The sequence below is a fragment of the Octodon degus genome, unplaced genomic scaffold (assembly GCF_000260255.1).
Source record: "Octodon degus isolate 3935 unplaced genomic scaffold, OctDeg1.0 scaffold00127, whole genome shotgun sequence".
NCBI classification, from domain to species: domain Eukaryota; kingdom Metazoa; phylum Chordata; class Mammalia; order Rodentia; family Octodontidae; genus Octodon; species Octodon degus.
The window spans coordinates 6870206-6892132 of NW_004524703.1; the positions used below are offsets into that span (position 1 = coordinate 6870206).

The 21927-nt window shown below is 38.2% G+C and overlaps 1 protein-coding gene across 6 annotated transcripts in view; it reads left to right on the forward strand.

Annotated features, from left to right (window-relative positions):
- Window positions 1-21927, forward strand: part of Ryr2 (ryanodine receptor 2) — a 681083-nt gene that overhangs the window by 405413 nt on the left and 253743 nt on the right. For all 6 annotated transcript variants that reach the window (XM_023700826.1, XM_023700825.1, XM_023700827.1 and 3 more), the window contains exons 22-25: window positions 1249-1465; window positions 4011-4115; window positions 8143-8246; window positions 12758-12841. In XM_023700826.1, the coding sequence (XP_023556594.1) occupies window positions 1249-1465; window positions 4011-4115; window positions 8143-8246; window positions 12758-12841 (510 nt within the window). The remainder of the gene's footprint in view (window positions 1-1248; window positions 1466-4010; window positions 4116-8142; window positions 8247-12757; window positions 12842-21927) is intronic.

The window sequence follows — 21927 nt, forward strand, 5'->3', positions numbered from 1 at the left end:
CCTTTATTTTTATAGCTGTCCCAATAATAACATTGAATAAAAATTGAGACATCATGAAATATTGGCAGTCCTTTCTGGTATACTAATTATGTTTTCTTTTCTGTAAGCTTCTGGGTTGTATTAGAGTTTTTGGTTTTCATCACATTTTGTTCTTGGATGTTTCATTTATTTTTGGCCTAGAACTGAGACATAAATTAGAAAAAGGATTATAAGGAAAATAAAAATTTTAATTTTATTTAAGCTGAGAGCCCCAAGAAGGTGTCATTAAACTGTTACAGAAAGTGTTGTCCAATGCAATTCAGATTAAATGGTTTGTAATTAAATAAGTGTGATGAACAAATGACTTTAGCAAGCTCTACTTTTGTTGGTGTTGAGAGAGATGGTGAAAAAATATAAGATTCTCTGCTTTCTTCAGCAACTGGAGGTAACACCTGAATCATTTTTAGAGAATTCCCTTAGTAAATTAGGCACTGAGAAGTGACTGCTTGCTTGCTTTATATCTAATCCAGGTGTATAGTTTTAAGCTCTGGACACTTGGGTCATGCCTCCTTTTTGTCTTCATCAGTTTGTCCTCTTGCGAAGTTAAGTGATCAGTTGCTGTGGACTTGTATTTCATTACAAACGAATATGCCCATATTTCCAGTTGTTTCTAGAGCCAGTGATATGCCTCCTTAATCCATTAATATAATTTATCCATTTATATATTTATCTATGATCAATAAGATGCCCTCATTGCTTTGTTGTTGTTGTTAGAAACTTTTAGGTGATGATGTAATGATACTTAGGGGAAAAATATGGCTTCTGATGAAGTTAATATTTTTCCTAATGTTTTATTGATTAGAAAACTGTCATATTTATCAGTGGCTCCCAGCCTTTTGGCACCAGGAACTGGTTTTACAGAAGACAATTTTTCCATGTCCTGGATGTGGCCATGGAGGGTGATAGTTTCAAAGATAAATTTTCGTAAGGAGCAGGGCAGCTAGACCCTTTGCTTGAGCATTTCACAGTAGGGGTCGTGCTCTTCTGAGAATCTAATGCCCCTGATAATTTGCAAGGACGAGCAGGTCAGGCAGAGATTCCAGCCATGGGGCATGGCCGGCAAGCCAGGGGAATCTTCTTACACTTCCTGCTGCTCACCTCCTGTGTGCAGCCCAGTGCATAACAGGCCGTGGACTGACTCCAGTGTAGGCATTAGGGCTCCCTCATGTACCTAGAATTATAACTGATTGTGGCATGGATCCTTTGTAGGGTCCGCTTTTTGCTTGGGGGACGACATGGAGAATTCAAATTCCTTCCTCCACCTGGGTATGCCCCTTGCTATGAAGCCGTTCTGCCCAAAGAAAAGTTGAAAGTGGAACACAGTCGGGAATACAAGCAAGAGCGGACATACACACGAGACTTGCTGGGCCCCACTGTTTCCCTGACCCAGGCCGCCTTCACACCGATCCCTGTGGATACCAGCCAGGTACTGAGATCACCTCTAATGCAGCCTTGTGTCCCATAGCCATTCTGCTATTTCTTTTTATTTTTTTTCTAAAGAAGAAAATATTGTTAAAAAAACATTAAAAACAGTACAGCGCCAGCAAGATAGCTCAGTGGACTAAGTGCCTGCTTAGGCAAGCACAGGGACTGGGATTGGATCCCCAGAGCTGCGTACCATGCTGGCTCCACCTCTGGGCCCACTGAGCCAGTGACCAAGTCCAGGTGTGGTGGCACATGCCTGTGATTCCCACTGCTGGGGAGGCTAAAAACAGGAGGATCACTACGTGTCCAGTCTGCATAGTGAGACCCTGTACAGATAAATAAATAATAAAAACAATACATAATTTCACTAAATAAGTTGATAGGAATGCAACAATGGTTGTGGTGTTACATATTGTTGTCTTTAAATTAATCATTCCGACTACCAGATATAAGCATGAAAACTTGGTCCAAGAAAAAAAAAAGCATTACTTGTTCCTTTCAATAGATCACTAGAAATCACAGTATCTGAGAGCAGCGCAATCTGGCACTGCAGCCTACTGGGATGCCCTTTGGAGCAGTACGAATGGCATGTCTGATTGCAATAAATCTTGTAAAATCATACTCCTTGTTGCCATCTCCACCTCCATAATTTTAAATCTGTTTTTTTTTTAACTTACTAAAGTGATTGCCTAAATAATGGGTCACAGCTTGAAGCTTAAATCACTATTTGGATTATCTTTAGGCTTTATTAAAATAGTTCATCTTATTTAGCTTATAAAAGCACATGTATTAGTATTTTTAAAAGACAAGTAGTAAAACTCAGATGCGGTTAATTAGCAACAGGTGGAACCCAGTTGCAAAATTGTATAAGCAACTTTAAGGTTTGATGTATTAAAATGACTTGATATCTTGGGTAACATTTATATTATTTATTAATATGCATTTATGTTTATAGCGCAATGCATACTATTTTGGGAATATCTTTTCTGCATGGAGTAAACATGGAGTTTTTAATTTCTTTTCTCATCAATATTTTGTGGAACCATTTAATTGAATTTTATCTTGAGTAGAGACTGAGACGAGATTGTAGGTTCCTGATTCTAAGCCTAGGCTCAGATGCCCCATCTGGGTCCTCGAGGCAGGCCCTTGTTCTATTAGACACCAAGAATATGTCTGATACAGTGAATAGAATACACGTTACTCTGCAAATAGACACCTAAGAAATGCTGGCCATTGTTTGGGCTGCTCTACCTAATAGATGCCATGACCTTCTTAGGTTGACTGTGAGTTAAATATGAGTAAGTTTCTGACTTATGAATGAGTTGCTTTTTGGGAGAGTCTTCTTAAGTTGGATTGCTTCATAACCTGACAAGGTGAGTTTTATACAGTGCACCTGTAAAGCTTATACAGCACACCTGTGGAAGTTCCCAGCTTAAATGTGAGTAAATCAGGGACTTAGTATAGTGCTGTATTTTGATGGTGGAGTAACTCCAGTGAGGTTGGTCAGACACTCACCATTTGTATATTACTCTCTGGAGACTGAAAGCTTTATTGCAGATTCTGAAGTTGAATTAATACTAAGCCTCAGAAATTTCAGTTGTTTAGGTCCTTAAATCATTTTTTTTTTGCTCCACTATACAGGCTTTATATATCATGTATATAAAATAAATATATAAGAATTGTTCCTGGTTAGGGTTCATTTCTTTTGTCCCCTGCTGAAATGGGCAGCATAACCATAGTCATACCAAAGCCTAGTGAGAACATGGAATTGGGCAGCCTGGCAGGGCAGTGGTAGTACCTGGGGATGCCTTCGACCTCATGACCACTGTTGTTCAAGGGAGGAATAGGGTGAGTGCTTATCCCCAGGGCAAATGTGTCCTCTTCCATGGACACCATAGGTCCTGTTGGGAGACTAGTTCTGGGATCACATGGGAATGCTAGATCAAGAAATAAAGAACCAACTTGTCACCTTGCAAGCCATCCTGTGTTCTTTATGAAAAGGTCAATGAACTTCGTCTTTTTAATGGGCACATGTAAAGATTTTTTTTTCCATGAAGCTTATATTTGGGAACCGCTGGAACTAACACAGTAACAGTTAGGGAAAATATAAATCACTGCAATCAGACATTTGTAGGCTCAGAGAGCTGATAGAGTATAATATGGGCACTGACTTTCCTTCCCTCTGCTTGTGGATACTGGCCAGGTTGGTATGAGTGCTGGGGTGATTTTTCTTTTTAAATAATACGCACTTTGGTCCTTACCCCATCTCCATTAAATGACTTTCAGTTGTGTACACCCACCTTTTGTTTCCTTTGTTCATTAATTCACCTATGGATAGAGACCAAAGTTGTTGCCAAGAAGTATGGAGGGTTGGCTGAGCATTTGTGTACAGAACATCACAGAACAAAGCATACACCTATCATTGTATCTTGCAAGCCACACCTATCACGGTATCTTAGTGGTTCATAAGACAGTGAAATGACTAACCCTGAATCTACTGCCTTTGTTTCTGATGTGTACTTTCTTTTTCTTGTGAAAAATTTTAGATTGTGCTGCCTCCTCACCTTGAAAGGATAAGAGAAAAACTGGCAGAGAATATCCACGAACTCTGGGTTATGAATAAGATTGAACTTGGCTGGCAGTACGGTCCGGTACATATTTTAAAATTTATTTTCAGATTCTGTTAATTCATCATTCTGAAAGTGTAACTTTTTCTTCTGCATATTTCTGTAGAGTGGTATGAATCAATGAATTGATTTTTTTTTTAACTTGGCTGCCTATTAGTTTTTGTGCAGTATTTTTTACTAACAGACTGAGATTATTGGCAGGTGCATTAAAGGATGACTTGGCTGTGTAAATAAATGTGAAGTTATCAGTCTTTGGAGTACAAGTTATAGTTTTAAATCAAGATTAATACAGACAGTGGATTTTGATGTTTAAGCCAATTAAAAATCTTGGTGAAGCTGAACGTACAACCTGCAATGAAAAGAAAAAGTCAGTTTACTCTCTCTTCTCTGATAACCTTTTCCTTTTAGTTCTCTTTGTATGCTACCATCAGGGGCCTATGGGCAGAAGTTTCTAGTTGCTTATACAAGTGGTGGATGAGCCAAGAAATGATTGCATGTTTCTAAATATTTTTTTTTTGCTAAAGATCTTAGTTTATAGTTTGTTAATAAGACTTAAATTAAAAAAAAAAACAAGCCTTCCTATGTAATGTCACTGTATCCTATACCTGTTTTTTGCAGTATCTTCCTTGGCAATTATTTCATTTCTAATATATTATTATTCTAAGTATCTTAAAGGCTATAATAGTTTTTTATACTTGACTGAATATGGAAATCAGTTGATAAGTAATATATAGGCTATTTCTGGTGTGCTCAAAGCATTCTGGGTTTCCTAACAGTGACTCAGAGCCGTCTTTCCCGTGCTTGCCCTGAGTTCTCTTTGCTTGGTAGTTCAGAGCAGATTTGACCTTCTTCTGTAGGACACAGGCTGAGCCCTGACCCCTGTTGTCCTGAGGCAAGCTCAGTGCTCAGCACTTATTTGTGGATGGGATAAAAAGGGGCCTGCCAGGGCTGGCGAGATAGCTCAGCGGACTAAGTGCCTGCTTAGGCAGGCGCAGGGACCAAGGTTCCTTTCCTGGCACCACATGCTGTACCTGCCCCACCCCTGCGCAAGCTGAGCCAGTGACTGAGTCTGGGTGTGGTGGCAGCCACCTGTAATCCCAGTGCTGGGAGGCTTGAAAACAGGAGGATCACCAGGAGTCCAGGCTGAGCAGTGAGATCCTGTGCGTGCATGCGCGCGCACACACACAAATAAATAAATAAATAAATAAATAAATAAATAAATAAGGAGGGCCTGTTTTGGGAAAGTGCTGCTCTAGGGTCTAGGCTCCAGGCTGCATTTCAGCCATGTGGGAAGGTGTTAAAGTGAACAGCCAAGAGGTGTTACGTCATTCTTCTGTTTTAGTTTGTGTTGCTGAAGAGAGCACCCTGCATTTTTCTCATATATCACCTGCATCCTGCTTCTTTTTTTAATAATTTATCTAAAACTTTTTTTAGTTAGGTAGTTACAGTTCCTGAATTTATGATTTCCATTAGTTTGGCTATAGTTATCTGACTTGGGCTAAGCTAATTTCATAAGCTTGTTAACATTTTAAATAAGAACTATTCGTCTGTTTTTCTTTAAAAAAAATTATTTAGCTGCCCAGTATGTTGAATTACTGTTTGCCTACAGAGCTGTAGGATGCAAAGATTCTGTTTTATAGAATGACAGGGAATAGATCTATTCTATCATTGTGTCCCCTTAACATGCTAGGCCTACAGTTTGCTTGGTTGTCCTTGGCACTGGGAACTTAAAGATGGAAAGATTTTGACATTATGTTTGTGTTTGCCTTTTAGAACTTGCTGTTTATCAAGTGACAGACATGCAATCAGAGTGAAAAGGAAATATTAGGTCTTCGTTGGGAAATCAGGAAGGCTCCCAAAAGGAAGTGAATTTGGCTCTGAGGTGTGAAGGACTAGTACAAGTTGAGTTTCAGTTAGAGAGCACGATTAGTCCAGATATGGTCCAGCATGTGTAAGCGCAAAAAGGCGGAAGGAAAAGTGTCTCATGGAATGACTTTCAGTTTTATAGCACTGCTGTAGAACAGGATAGAGAGCAGGGTACCTTCGTGGAGAACGATAGAGGTGGGGAATCTTCTTACACAGGCAAGAACTGTATCTTAGAGGGCTTGGGGCAGAGTATAATTTCATTCTGTAAGAGTTAAAGAGTGTCGAACAATTGTGTCATGTAGCTTCTTTCTTACGTTTAGAATTTAAGATTAGAGGTTTATAATTCCAATATTGTAGCTCCTTTATGGGCTCTATTCATTTGTAATGATCACAGGAAAGAAAGGAATAAAGATGTCATTTCTAATGTGGTGACCTAAAACAGTCTCATTCGTGTTTGCCTACTTTTGTACACATAGAGAACCTGGTAATTATGCCCAGGGTGTAACTGGGAGCCTGACAGTGTGTGGATGTTGTCCAGGTGCCCCATGGCAGGAATGCCTGTATAATTCAGGGCTCTAAGAAGAGAAAAGCCTAATAACTGCTGCCAGGACAGAGGCCACCTTCCTCACTGATTTTTAAAGTCTTGCACTTAGTTCACTATGATTGCTAATATAGTCAGCTCCCTGTTTTCTTTGGGTGGCTTGCTCACAGATTTTACCAACTGTCGATCAAAATATATTAAGAAAAAATTTTGGGCGGGTCAGATAGCTTAGAGGACTAAAGCACCTGTTTAGGCAGAGCACAGTGTCTGGGGTTCCATCCCCGGTTGTGCTGTGCTAGCCCCACCTCCGGGGGCATGCTGAGACTGCAGTTGAGACTGGGTGTGGCGGGGCACGAATATAATCCCAGCTCTTGGGAGGCTGAAAACAGTAGAATCCCTACTATGTAGTGAAACCCTGTAAGCCCTGTACTAAATATAAAAAAAAAGAAAAAACTTCATTAGTACTAAACATTATAGACTTCATTTTGTCATTATTTCTACCTATAACTCCTATATCATAACTATTTCCATGGCATTTACCTTGTATAGGTATTATAAGTCATCTAGAGATGTTTTAAAGTATACAGGAAGATGTTCTTACGTTATATACAAATACTACATATTTTTATAGAGGGAACTTGAGCGTGCATGGATTTGGTACCTACAAAGAACCCTAGAACCAATCCCCCCATAGATTTCTTTTATTTTCTCTCTCTCTCTCTCTCTTTTTTTTTTTTTTTTTTTTTTTTTTTGGTGGAATCAGGGATTGAACTCAGGTCCTTGTGCTTGTCAGACAAGCACTTATTCTACTGAGCTATCTCCCCCACCTCCACATAGATTTCAAGGAATAACCATTTATTAATCAAAAGATTAGTATGAAAAGCAGTTTTGTTTATTATGATAATCAATTTTGTTAAGGTAATGGAAGTGATTCATGAGAACAGAAGATAATTTACAAAGGATTAAATGAATAATCACAACCACTTCAAAGTGTATAAGGCATGTTGCTTATGGATATCTCTGAAAAGTTTGGATCTAAACAGAAAATTACTACAAATTAAAATGAACTAATTATCATATCCTTGTTATGCAGAACTTGTGTCAGTTTATAAAAACGTTTTGAGTGTCTGTTATGGGTTCAGAATATCCTAGCGAATTATAATACGTCAAAACCAAAAGAAACCCCCATTTGTACTACTATGTTCTCTTCTTCTAAATGCAGAGAGAAAAGCAATAAATCTAATATGAATCTAGTGTGTTTGCAGGTGATAAGTATTATGGGAAAATTAGAAAAATGCATAAAAGAATGGGATGGTGAGCAGATGGCCATGCTGGGAAGATGGGCTGGGTAAACCTTAGGTAGCAAGTGAGATGTAAGCAGAAGTGGGAGGAGGCTGATGCACGAATGTGTGGGCTGAGGGTGGGGCGGAGCAGGGCATGGGCAGGGGAGCTGAGGCAGGAGCTCTGAGAGGTGACCTGAGGTCCCAGGTGGTGCTGCCTGTACCAGTGACCTTTGTTGTCAGCTGGACCCGGGAGATTCCCAAGGCGGCTTCCCTGTGGCAGCAACCTGGGTGTCACTTCTTGCTTTCGGCCTTCCCACAGTGTTAAATTACTATCACAGGCTGACCTCCTATCTTGTTCCAGGTTAGAGATGACAATAAAAGACAACACCCGTGCCTGGTGGAATTCTCCAAGCTCCCTGAACAGGAACGCAATTACAATTTGCAGATGTCGCTGGAGACCCTCAAGTGAGTTCTTTAACTTCACATTTTCTAATTTGCCTCATCTCAAAGAAACCAGATATTAATGTTATATTTTCAATTCAAGTGTGAAGTTATTTGAACTCCAGCTGCTATTTTCCATAATGTATGTGTAGATTAGGCTAATATTTGTTGGGAAATCAACTTTAACCCAGTTATTTTGCATTTTTTTTCTCCACCTCATATGTTTCCCAAATGCTATCCTGTAGGTGCTTATGGATTTATGAAATACAGGAGTTTTATTGGGGCTGAAGAGATAACTCAGTGGTCTAATTGCTTGCCTGGCAAGCTCAAGGACCAGGGTTCAATCCCCAGTATCACATGCTGGGCCGGCCTGGGAACCCCTGCCACTGACACTGGAAGTGGTGTCACATCCCTGTATCCCGGCTCTGGGGAGGCTGAGACAGGAGAATCACTATGAGTCTCAGCTGCGTAGTAAAATCCTATGCCAAATAAATAAAGATTAAAAAAAAAACCTTTTATGATCAACATAAAATTTGATCTGCTAATCAGAGTGTAGGTCAGGGACCAAAAACCAGTTTGGTTTGTGATAAAATATGTACAGATGTTCAGAGTAAATGTTTAGAAACCTTTATGCCAATGTTAGGGAGAAATGTTATGCCTGTTAAAATAAGAACTTAAAATGTCGATGCATATTTTGTCTCCATTTTATAAATTTAACTTCTCTAACATCTTTATTGTATTTTATCAGAGACTCAGACTATGATGATTAGAAATTAAAATAACATTAGTCCTTCCCCAAAGATAGGCATGAGAAGCACTGATCTGTATTTCAAAGGTGCTGAGTTAAATGCATTTTCATTTTCACTGATGGACTCCTCAGAACTTTTAACACGGGCCTATGTGCTGTCAGTCCCTGAAGTGGAGCGAACTGGAGATTAAAGTTTCCTTTCGGGGATAACTGTATGAGCATTTATTTGAGCAACGCAATGGAAGCAAAGCTACTCCAGGCTGTTTCATATCAGGTTATAGCATGCAGTTTACCTTCTTGGTGGCTTTTGACAGTTGATCTCTTGAAGCTGTAGCTTTCCTTTGTAGACTGAAGATAGTGCTAGAGTAGAATATGTAAAGGAACATATTTTCACATTTATTTAGAAAAGTTCAGGAAAAAAAAAACCAAACAAACAGGGTCTTTGTCTTCCTTTTATTTTTATTTTTTTGTGCTAAGAATCAAACTTAGGGTCTTAACGTTTGCCAGACAGGTGCTGTGCCATGGAATTATATCCCAGCCCAAATGACAGGGTCTTACTGTGTAGTTTAAGTTGGCCTTGAACTCTGTGTAGCTCAGGCTGGCCTCCAACACACAACAATCTTCCTGCCTCAGCCTCCCTATACTGAGATTACAGGTTTGTGCCACCATGCTTACCTCAGAAATTATTATTATCATTATTATTATTATTAATTTGAATGTATTTAGTACAGCATCTATAGGGTCTCACTACACCAATTGGGTTTTATTGATCCTTCTGTTTTTCAGCCTCCCAAGTGCTGGGATTATGGGAGCACGCCACACGCCCAGTCTCAGTTGCTTTCTCAGCAGCCCTTGGGGGCAGGGCTGGCACAGCAGGCCAGGGATTGAACCTTCGATCCCTGCATCTGCCTAAGCAGGCTCTTTAATTCCCTAAGCTATTTGGCTGGCCTTAGAAATTATTTTTGAAGAGCCTGTAACATTTCTTTTTTCCACCTTCACTCTTGTCCTATAGAACTGGTTTTGTTCAAAAAGGTCACTAACTATAGTTTTTTTATTTTTTTTTATTTTCCCTTTTGGCTTCCATTTTTTGAATAAGGAGCTTTTTCCTTTGAAGCTATTTTTACCAAAGATATAAACCTTAATATTTCAGGTTCAATGGTTTGGGCTTAGATGTATATTATATTTTCAAAAAGGCAATTAATTATCATGGGAATAAGGAAATCAGGCATAGGTTTTATTCATAGTTTAAAAGGAGCACGAATGTGTACAAACCAAGTACATTAAGAACCCACTAAAGGTTAAACAGGACAAGGAGGTCTGTCATGGAGGATGCAGCGTGCGTAACCATGACTGGGACCGTTAATCCAGCATCTCCTATCTTCCTCCTGGCCATAACTCGAGGCAACTTATGACAGCTCATTATTTCTCTTTTACAACGTAACTTAGTTAAATTGGAAGTATGTTCCCCATCATTTTGGCAAATGCCAGCTAGGCCAGCTGTTGCAAAGAATAAATCTTGGAGTGTAAAATCTCCATATTTGCCTTGCCTTAGTTTAGCCTTCTACTGATGTGTGTAATCCAGGCCCACTTTGAACTGCTGTGGGTGGTTGGCTTGATTAATCATCAGATGTGTGTGCCCTGCTGCTGTTCCTTACGGGGCACATTAATGACCTTTTTCATCGTTTAACTCTTAATGTTTCTCCTTTGTTTCTTCTAGCTAAGTAGTGCATATTCAGATGGTTCTTTGATGAATTGATTTCACCTACATCTCTAAAAATTAAATTAAGAGAAAATCCCGTGCTTTTCTCAAGTGTACATGTTGGCTAGTTCCTCTGGTTAGGGGAAGCCTCCTAGCGCTTTCTTCTGGTGTTTTCTTTGTTTGTGGGTTCAGTTGGAAGGTGCCAACGCAAAGCCCTCCTGAGCACAATAGGCCTCTGGGCTTTAGTGTCCTGCCCTCAAGGACCTCCTCGTGGAGAGAGTCTTCTCCAGTGACTCAGCTTCTCTGCTCTTTGGCTTTCTTCTCTTCAATGAGATGAGGAAAATAATGGGATAATTATTGGAAATGAGGATAATTATTAGAAAGATGATGGGAACTAAGGAATGAAATGGTAATAAAGGCTTCAGCAGTCCCTGGGTGGCAGATTGTGCAGGTCTAGGATTTTTTTTTCTTTTTGTATTTTAGGGAAGGGTCCATAGGATATTTAGGGTCTCATTACTAGATTGGACTCATAGTGATCTACCTGTTTACAGCCTCTCAAGAGCTGGGATTACAGGCGGGTGCTGCCATGCCCAGTCTAGGTCTAGGATTTTGATTTACTGGCTTTACAATAAATCATTGGAGGAATTAACAACTTGATTTAAAACCTGAGAAGTGACACACAACAAACAAGTGAACAATTCCAGCAGATCCCTTGTTTTGGGTTCAGGGGCCATTCTAATGTGAATATGATCTTATTTCTGTGACTTTTTATCCTGTGCCTTGTGGACTAAGATACCTACTTTTGGTCCAACTTGTCATTGTATCTTGTGCCATCCTCTTACCTTAGTCTCCCAGGGTACTTGGCTTACAGATGTATACCACTATGCCCAGAAGAATGATGTTTTTAAAATGTACAGCCATAGACCTAGTCCTAACAGGTTGTCCAGCACATAGTTTTTAAGATGTCAGCTTGCTTGAATATTGCATATATTCTTAAAACTCTGAATTTTTAATCCTTTCTGATTTTAGGCCTCTTTAGTTTTCCTGCTATTATAGTCTCAAGTGGCCCCCAGAAAACATAACATAGATATCGTTGGTACCAGAGGTCAAACTCAGGACCTTGAACTTGCCAGCAGCCATGTATGACACTGAGCTAAGTTCCAGCCCCATAACTTGGATATCTTAAGAGTCCTTTTGGACACCTCCTTTTCCCATGCTGCACCTTGCTAATCATCTTTTAATCTAGCTGCTTTTATTGTTTGTTTCCCATCTGAATAATGCTGCTACCACACCACCATCTCCAGCTCTTTCAGCACCTTACATCTTCCTTGTCTAAACTGGCATGCTTCTGATCTGAACCTGAGAGATCTGGTAGAAATATACCCCATCCCCACCTTGTCCTGTCTGCATTTTCTCATTAGCCAGATCATTTCCACATACTTAGGGGGCTATGCCATTCTATTTACAAACCTTGCATGACTTTCCCATTGCTTTAAAACTAAACACAGTGCCTTCTTTTCCCTAAAAGTCCCCAAGGCCCCTGTTTACCAACCTCAGTAGCCCCATTCCTCTGTGGGGTGCCCTTCATTCCCGCAGGGGTCCCCTGGCTTGTGCATCACCTGCCTATCCAATTGCACTTTCCCTCCCCTCAAGAGTCTTCCATGTCCTCTCTGTGGGAAGCCCCCCATGCAGTTCCTGTATTTGCCTGTATACCCATTTGTGTAAAAGATAGACACAGTGCTCACGGAACACACAATGCGCATGCACATCCGTTTGCTTTAGTGTGTACATAGCTCTCTAGCATGAGCTATAAGAATTGTAGCAGGAGGTATCTTTGGGAAGGTATCAGAAGTAGATGGAAGAAAGGTTTGGAGAGAGATTTTTAAAATTGTCAGTATAATTTCAATTTTTAATATTTCCACCTTACCCAAGAGAAAACAACTTCTAAATAAATAAATTTCCTTTTTGTTTTAAAAAAGAAGACTTTAGAGGTAGAACGGTTACAGCTGTACACCACCTGGTGCCCTGTTGGTCAATTCTGGACAGAGTGAAGGGATTCTGGCCCTCATCTCTGCTTTTGTTTTCCAGGACCTTGTTGGCACTAGGATGCCATGTGGGGCTGTCAGACGAACACGCGGAAGAAACAGTGAAGAAAATGAAGCTCCCCAAGAAGTAAGTTGAAGGAAGGGGCCGTGTCAGCCAGTCCTCATGCAGACTTAGCGAGAGGCAGATGGCGAGAGGCAGATGGCGTACTACCAGAGACATGGTAAAGGGCAGTTTGAAAAACTTAAGCTGGCTTAGTCCCCCTGGGGTGGGACAACCGCTGAGGGAAGAAACACAGTCAGGCTGAATTTGGGAGTTTGTTACCCAAAGCCTGTTCGTTCTCTCTCTCTCTCTCTCTCTCTCTTTCTGTGTCTGTCTCTCTCTGTCTCTCTCTGTCTCTCTCTCTCTCTCTCTTTCTCGTATGTGTACCTGTGTATTTCTCTTTCTAGATGAGTATATATAATTTTCCATTGCCTAAGGAATCATTTATAATTTTACTTGATTTCATAAGGAAAATGCACTGGAGGTAAGGAGAAAGTCAGTATTATTATTCCCGTGTGAAGGTGAGAATTCCAAGGCAGGTACACTTCATAGGAGTAGCTTTGCCTGCTGTGTTATGACCCGTGTCTGTGGCACTGGGTGACTTCTTAACCCTCTACCCTCTCACCTGCAAATAAGCCTTCATAATGTCCAATTTTTTTGGAAGATTTAGGCATTAAATAGGTAAGTGCTCAGTGAATGGTAGCTGATTTGTGGTAGTGTTACTGCTTCATTTCTTTCTTTCTTTTTCTTTTCTTTCTTTTTTTTTTTTTTTTTTTTTTTTTTTTTTTTTTTTTTTTTTTTTTTTTGCGGAACCGGGGATTGAACTCAGGCCCTTGCGCTTGCCAGTGAAGTGCTTATTCTACTGAGCCATCTCCCCAGCCCCACTGTTTCATTTTAACTTACATATTGAGGTCACTTTTCTGAGGCTGTAAAGTGAAAGTAGCAGATCTGGAAGTGGTGGTAAATAATACCATGAGGTAAGAACAGAATAGCCACTTCATAATCTCTTTTAGGCCTGATGTGCTCCAGATAAACATAAAATCCACATAGAAATAGTGTGATTTCTCTTTACATACAGTACCTAGTTCAGCAGGCTACAGTTTTACCTCAGGTCCTTCCTGGAAGAATTCATTAAAGCTGTGTCATTATTTTGTGCATTTTTAGTTTCTAAATTTTTTCTATAAGACATTATCAATTCCAAAACTTTTTTTTTTTGTGGTCTATTTGATATATTTTCCTTTCAAAATGACACTTTTTCATCAGTTTTTGGTGTATCTAATGAGATCAGATCCACTAATGAATGCAGCTTCTCACTGATTAGATATCATCAAAATCTATTTCAAAACTACACAAAACAGGAAATTATACATTATTTTAGTTTTCTTTTTCAATCGTAATTTCTGCCCATTTTCCTCACTGTACTTTTTGCCATTTTTATGGTGAGCAATTTTTGATCATTACCTTACTTTAATAAGTGTGTATTTAAATATACTTTTATGCCTTTTTGTTTTCTGTGATCATGGTCATCACATTTTAAAGCCTTTTCTGCTGCATCGTCCTTATGATAGTTTTTGTGCACTAGTCTTAAAGGAAGGCACTGAGTTTTAAGACAGAGTTTCACCGTGTAGTCCAGGCTGGTCTTGAACCTGTGGGAGTCTCTTGCCACAGCCTTCTGAGTGCTGGGATTGCAGTTGTATGCCACCACTTCTAGAAAAGAAAGATAGATTTTTTTTTTAATTTTAAGTTTTTAAATTTTTTGTTTTGAAGAGAAAAAAACATAAAGAAGAACAAAGCTAAGATGATTGTACTACTGATTTCTATCAGTTTTTTGAAAGTAATAATGTTTAAGACTGTTACTGTGACCAATGATATATGCTAATATGTAATCGGAGCAACGACATTGAAGACAGCAGTGTGTAATAAAACAACCACAACTGAATGTGCTTCATCCTGTTTTTAAAATGTGTATCATCTCTAATATCTTATCTATTATTTTATACTCTCTTTAAAATAAATTAGAAACAATTTTTTGATAAAACCAGAAAAATAAGATTTTATTGGAAATCACTTCTAGTGAAAGGGACGATGCTGTTCTTTTTCCAATTATATAATACACTCACATATAATGTTTATTGATAAAAACAAGTTGCAAGATTACTTCCATTCTTTGTTCACAGAATAGTTTTGCTTATTAAAAAGATCATTCAGTGAACCAAAAAAATTGTTCATCATGAAAAATCATTTCAAATGATTTTTCAAGTGACAACTCAATCATGACCTTGTTCAATTTTTTAAAGGGAAAAAATTTGGAAACTATTTACCTTGCAAAAGAGTCATTATTATCTCATTAAAGTCATTGATTCTCTCAGGTTTTTGGAAAGTATTTAATTTTTTCTATTTTGGAAAGTATTTTTAAAAGGCATTATTGATAGCTTTAAAAAACAGAGCAAAGGGGCCAGAGAGATGGCTCAGTGGAATAAGTGCTTCCCTGGCAAGCTGAAGGGCCTGAGTTCAATCCCTGGTTCCACAAAAAAGAAAAACAAACCAAACCAAAACAACAACAACAACAACAACAACAACAACAACAACAAAAAGAGCAAAATAAAAACAACAAACTAGCAAATAAACTTTTTATTCTCTCATTTGGATAAGAAAATTGAAATGTTAATATTGCATTGCTTTTGAATGCATAATGTTAGATGTATTACATTATTTTTATAGTCTGCTCTGTATATGTGTGAGGAGAGGCTGTAGGGTGACGCTTTTTGTGTGTGTGTGTATGTGGGTAAGTATATAGTTTTATATCTCATTAAAACCTGATAGTCTAATTTAGCTTGTTTTATTTATGGTATTTGTCTGTCATGAAACCTAGCTGGTAAAATAAATTTTCATTGTCAAAATAACCAAATAGAAAAGGATTGTCCTTTGTTGCAAGGAATTGGGCTTCTTTTGTTTGTTTCTTTGTTTTTGGTACTGGGAATTGAACTCAAGACCTTGTCCTTGTCAGGCAGAAGCTGTGCTTCTGACCTGTATCCCCAGCTGCAGAGCCTGGGCTTTTTTCTCAAATGGGTTGGTACACATTTCTGCGACAGCCATCTCAGTTCTGAATTTTGGATCTAGGGGAGATAGGCACGCAGGCAGGCAGGCAGACAGGGCATAGAGTGTGGTAGGCGGCTTCTTTTAATGAGGAATTAAGACTCTCTGAGTTTACTCTTCTATGCTCATGTTTTTTCAGTGTGTTGCTTTCATTAGCTCTGTGTTATTTCACACTAGGTGGGAAAGTGAAAATGGTGAGGCCATTAGGTTAAAGCTACTCACTCTGTAGACCTTCTGTACTGCCCTAAACTTGCCATGAGGTAGTTTTATTTTTATTCCATTTGCAAAAATTAGGAAACTGGTAACAAACATTTGAATATACATCAGTTGTTTGGAGTGTTTTTACTACCACATTTAAAGAAAATGTGACATCCATCATGAAAAACTCACCATTTGCACAGTTTCTTACCTAGAAGTTCCACTCTTCAGGATATGCCCTAGAGGGTCCATATTAACAAATGTGCAAATGGTTTTTCATAGCCACATTATTTTTAACAGCAAAAAAATAGGGGAGGGGGTTTTAGAGATGGGAGGAGTATCTTAATAGGAAAATGGATTAAATTGCATATAGCCTAATAAAAATGAACTACAGTTATAAATGATAACAGGTGAATATAAAAATAACACCAAAGGTATATTTTACAAGGTGATATAAAGTTGAGATAAAGTAAAGCAGAGTCTCAAAATATGCACATGTACATAGGGATTTTTTAAAATTTATTTTATTGAGAAACAAATAGCAATGAGACAGTTTCAAAACCGATTAGTAGGACAGTTTCAATAATTAATACATTGTGTATTGCCTTCAAAGTGGTTATTCATAGTATAAGATGCAGACATGATATCCTGTCCAAACTCTATTAATACAAATCTTTCTTCTCATTGAATTAAGAGAAAGTAGCTGTATATCTATCCTAACTATTTTGTTTATACAGATATAAAATGGTTGTTCATTTGTATCCCCTTTTTTGTTTAGTTTTGTTAGAGATGGGTATTTCCTTGCCATTTAAATATTATGATAAATTATTATTATTATTATTATTATTATTATTATTATTTTGTGGAACCAGGAATTGAACTCAGGCCCTTGCACTTGCCAGGGAAGTGCTTATTCTACTGAGCCATCACCCTGACCCCATTGCCATTTAAATATTATAGGTGCGTGAATTCAGTAAAATATTTCAATATAGTCCAGTAGTCCATAATACTAGTGGGTTATCCATAGGAGTGGCAATGTTGGAATTTGTGGATTTGAGCCTTTTACAGCTCAGCATATTAATATGGCTTTACTTTTATACCTTATTTTTATACTTTTCTGTGGAATGGTTAAGACCAAGATAAAGCAAGACCTAGGTAACAAGAAATGTAGCTTTTGTATCTGATAAGGTCAGTCAAATCCCCTCAGGATTTATCCTGAAACTCTGTAGAGCAGTTTGTAGCTCCTTTGTGGGTGTCAGCCTTGTGGATGAATCATGGCCATTGCTTGACCAATTTGCTCTCTGTGAAAGCCTGAGAGAATGTTTTCTCTCCATGTGACTCTCCTTAGGCACACTCTACATCATCGATCACTTTCCTCTGTGGCTCCATAATCTCCCTGATCAGTAAATTTGGGACTCCACTGAGTTATAGGATGTTATGGTACAGGTTCGTTTATGTTCTGAGTCCTCACTGACCTTGAAAGGCTAGGACCAAAATTTTGGCTGTCCTTGCAGCCCTTCTTCTCTAATTTTTTATCTTCAAACTTAAGTTTTTAACCTTCCACAGGAGAAGCTTAATGATATTATTACCCTATAAAATAGGCAGTTGAGCATGGATATTTTCTATTTACCAAAAAATTTATTACAAATGAAATAAGATTGTGATAGACAAGTCACTCAATAGTATTCACATAATTGATTAGCAAAATGAAACACTTGTTATGTCTTTGTGTTATACTATCCATAAACTATTCATGCATCTAATTGCTGGAAACAAAACATTTGTAAAAACAGACTATCTTCAGAACCTGGGAAAGGAAAGGAATGTTTTTAAAATTATACAAAGCACAAAGTCTTGTTTTATTTAAATATTTAATTAGATATACTCTTCTTTGAGCAGTTTCCCTGATTATCCTGTCTGTATTACCATGATTGTTTCCTTTGCCATATTCTTTGTTTTCTAATCGTACTTCTGCATCTAATATTATCTACTATTTATTTTTCATGTCCCCTGAAGTGAAATATTCCCACTCAGGAATCCTTAGATGTATTTACTCCAGTTCTCCCAGTTTTACACCTTGGAGTACTTGGAAAGTGTCTCATAAAGTTTAGCTTGACTACACTGAAAAAAATCCATGCATCCAAGTAGACTAGTGGAAGCACTTAGCGAATACTGTCTGGAACTTTAAAAATTAATTAAAAATTTTCCAAATAGAAAAATGCCTGAAAGATATAAACAGATAATCTATAGAAAACCTACAGATCCAGTAAATATGTGAAAGACATTCAGCCTTACAGTTTGGGCTCACGACTAGATGTCCCCAAAGCTGTGTGGGTTTGTACATAGTTGGTGCCTTTTGGAGGTGGCTCCATCTACGGTGTGTACTTCTGTGATTAAGGGTGTAATGCTAGGAATAAAGATGCTTCACCCGCCTGCGAGTGCTGGAAGACCTGGATGGAACATAAAGGGCAGAAAGCAAGCTTGCTGCTGCTGCTGCTTGCCCTCTGCTGCCTTCTGCCTGCTCTGCAATGCCCTGTGCCGGACCACCCTGCCTTGGAGCCAGTATTATGGACTGAATCTTCCACAAACTGGGAGCCAAGCTAAGCTTTTTCACTTTAACTTTGGGTATTGAGTATTTTGTCCCAGCAACCACAAAAAGATAGTCACTAACCAAAGGGGAATTTAAGTTCAAATTGCAATTAAATCTAGGTTGGCAAACATGGAACCTTTTGGTGAAAATCAAATTAGTACAATTACTTTGGAGACCAAATTATCTTAATCTCAAAATTGATTCTGACTCAGTTGTTTCTTATTCTGGCATAAATCTTATTGAAATTTTAGCATACTTGTGAAGATAAGTCAGAAAATAGTGTTCTGTGTGGCCTAGATTATAAATCATGCCTGAAACTGGAAAAAACTGAAAACCTGTAGTCCTAAAAATCTGAAACATTGGTAGATTTGTGTATTGAAATGCTGTAGAGTAGTTAGAATGAATTAACTATTGCAAAAGGAAGTTACAGAACAAGTCTCAAAAACATGACCTTGATCAAAATAAAATAACCCTAAGAAAAGTGAGATACCAAAAAGAGTAAAATGCTGAGTAAATTTTCAGAAAATGAATTGTAACTTTAAACATTATTTATAGAACCAAATATGTGTTGGCCTCATGTAAACAGCGTGCCTACTGTTCTTCACAGAACTGGAGAAGACAATCCTAAAATTCATTTGGAAACAGATGAGAGCCAGAATATCAAAATAATGCCTGCGTAAAAAGAGCAAAGCAGAAGGTGTCACGGTTGCAGATGTAAAGTTATATTATAAGGCTACAGTGATAAAAACAGCATGATACTGGCATAAAACAGATCTGAAGATTAATGAACAAAATAGAAGATGCAGAAACAACTTTAGGCACATTCACTTTTTTGATCTTTAACAAAGGGGCCAAAATATGTACACTGAAGCAAAGATAGCCTCTTTAATAAATGGCGTTAGGAAAACTGGCTATTCACGTGCAAAAGATTAAATCCAGACCTGTAACTCTCACCATGTACAAAACTAAAATAAAAATGGATCAAAGAACTGAATGTTAAACATTTAACCTGTTAAAAGATAAAATAGATGAAACTCATGAAGACATAGGTATAAGCAAGGATTCTGGACAGAATCCAAATTGCATGGGAAATAGTGCCAAAAATCAATAGACGAGATTATATCAAGTTAAAAATTTTCTTTACAGAAAAGGATACAACTAACAGGCTGAAAAGACAACTCACAGAATGGGAACAAATTTTTGTTAGCCCTTCCTTAGAGGACTCATGCCTAGAATATAGAAATAATTAAAAAATATTAGCTGACCCAAAATAAAAGATCCAATCCAAAAATAGGTAGGTGAATGAAAAGACACTTAAAAGAAAAAGTACAAATGGACCATAAATACATGAAGATGCCCAATATTTCTGGTCATTACTGAGATTCCATCCTACCCCAGAAAGAATGGGGTAATCCAGTAGTAGCAAATGCTGGAGAGGGTACTGGGATAAAAGGAGTGTTTCTACATTATTGGTAGCAATGTATACCAATATAGCCACAATGAAAATCAGTATGGAGATTCCTCTAACAACCCTAGCTAGAAATTCCACTTGGCTAAGCTATTCCTCTTTTAAGTAGTTTCCTGAAATCTAAAGTCATTGTAGTACAGTGATGCGTACATACTCAGGCTTATGACAGCTAAACTCATACTACCTAACTCTTGGAAGCAGCCAATATGTCCATCAACAGATGAATGGATGAAAAATATATGGTATCTATAATGGAATACTATTATTCTACAATAAAGAAAGATAAGTCATTTGTTGGAAAATGAATGATCTTTAGGATCATACTTTAAGTGAAATCAGACATGCAAACTAAAATATCATTTTTCTTTTATATGAGAAACTCAAATTGTAAAGAGCAAATTGAAAGATAAGAGATAGGAAGATTATTCATATGGGAAGGGGATCAGGAGACAGAGGGAGGCCTAAGAAAAGGGGTGACTGAAGGGATTGATCCTGTTATGCCTAGTATTTCACTTTTGGCATGTAACAGTAGAGCATAATTTTTTTTCCTCTTCAAATACTTCTTCCCTGAATTTTTCTAGTTACATTTATGAACTCCTTATAAAAAACTAAAACACTGGCAACTTTGGCATAAGTGATTTAAGATGTGTTATGTAGACATACAACTCCATACAAGAAATGTACACAGTATGTACTGCAAACACAGCATTTAAATATGGAAATCAAAAGCAGTAAAAAATAAAAAAGCATTTCAAAAATCAGGAGAAGAAACAAGCAACAACAAAAACAACGTGTTATCTGTTTTTAAGTTCACTGATTTCCCAACATTTTTTGTAAAATTAAGCCTTTTGGCCTATTACGTGGCTAGGTTTACTCTATGAATAAGGAATAAACAAGCTCCTGAGAAGGAATCCACCTGAGGAGCAGATGGTATCTTCAGGTCACTTGTGTATCTTAGTGTGTTTTTGTTTGTCAGACTTCCTGTAATTTTAAATGGGCTCTTTGAAATGAATGATTGGGTAGAAGCTCATGGTGCACCCATAAGTACGCTGCTTGACTAAGTGGTAGAACACTTGCTTCGTGTGCGTGATGCCCTGGGTTTGATCCCCAGCACCACAAAAACAAAATAACATTATTTCTATATGTATTTGTTAAATTTCACTGGCTGCAAATTTATAAATGTGCTTTTATGTAATTTAAAAAAAATTTGGGGGGCCATGGAGATAGCTCAGTACAGTAAGTTCTTGCCTGGCAAGCCCAAGGGCCTGAGTTCAATCTCCGGTTCCACCAAAAAAAAAAAAAAAAAAAAAAAAAAAAAAAAAAATCATTTGATTGAAATTAGTTTCAGGTTTAAACCCAGTGGGCCTTACAGCCAGAGCATAGACTGGTGGTGGGAATTTAATTATCCCACCATCTGAATTTAGTTCAGATTCAAATAAATTGATGTTTCCCATCGCCTTTAGCTCTTGATTCTAACATCTTAAAATGATCTTTCTAGGGCTGGCCACATAGCTCAGCGGATTAAAGTGCCTGCTTAGGCAGACACAGGGGTCGGGAGTTTGCTCCCCGGGCTGGCCATGCTGGCCCTGCCCCTGGGGCGCACTGAGATGGCAGTGATTCAGACTGGGCGAGGTGGCGTGTGCCTGTAATCCCAGCACTTGGGAGGCTGTAAACAGGAGGATCACTACTAATCCGATCTACACAGTGAGACCCCTGTACACCCTGTACACCCTGTCCTTAAAAAAAAAAGAAAGAAAGAAAGAAAGAAAAGAAGATCTTCCTGAACTTTCATAAAACTGCACCTTACATTGTACTTCTTGC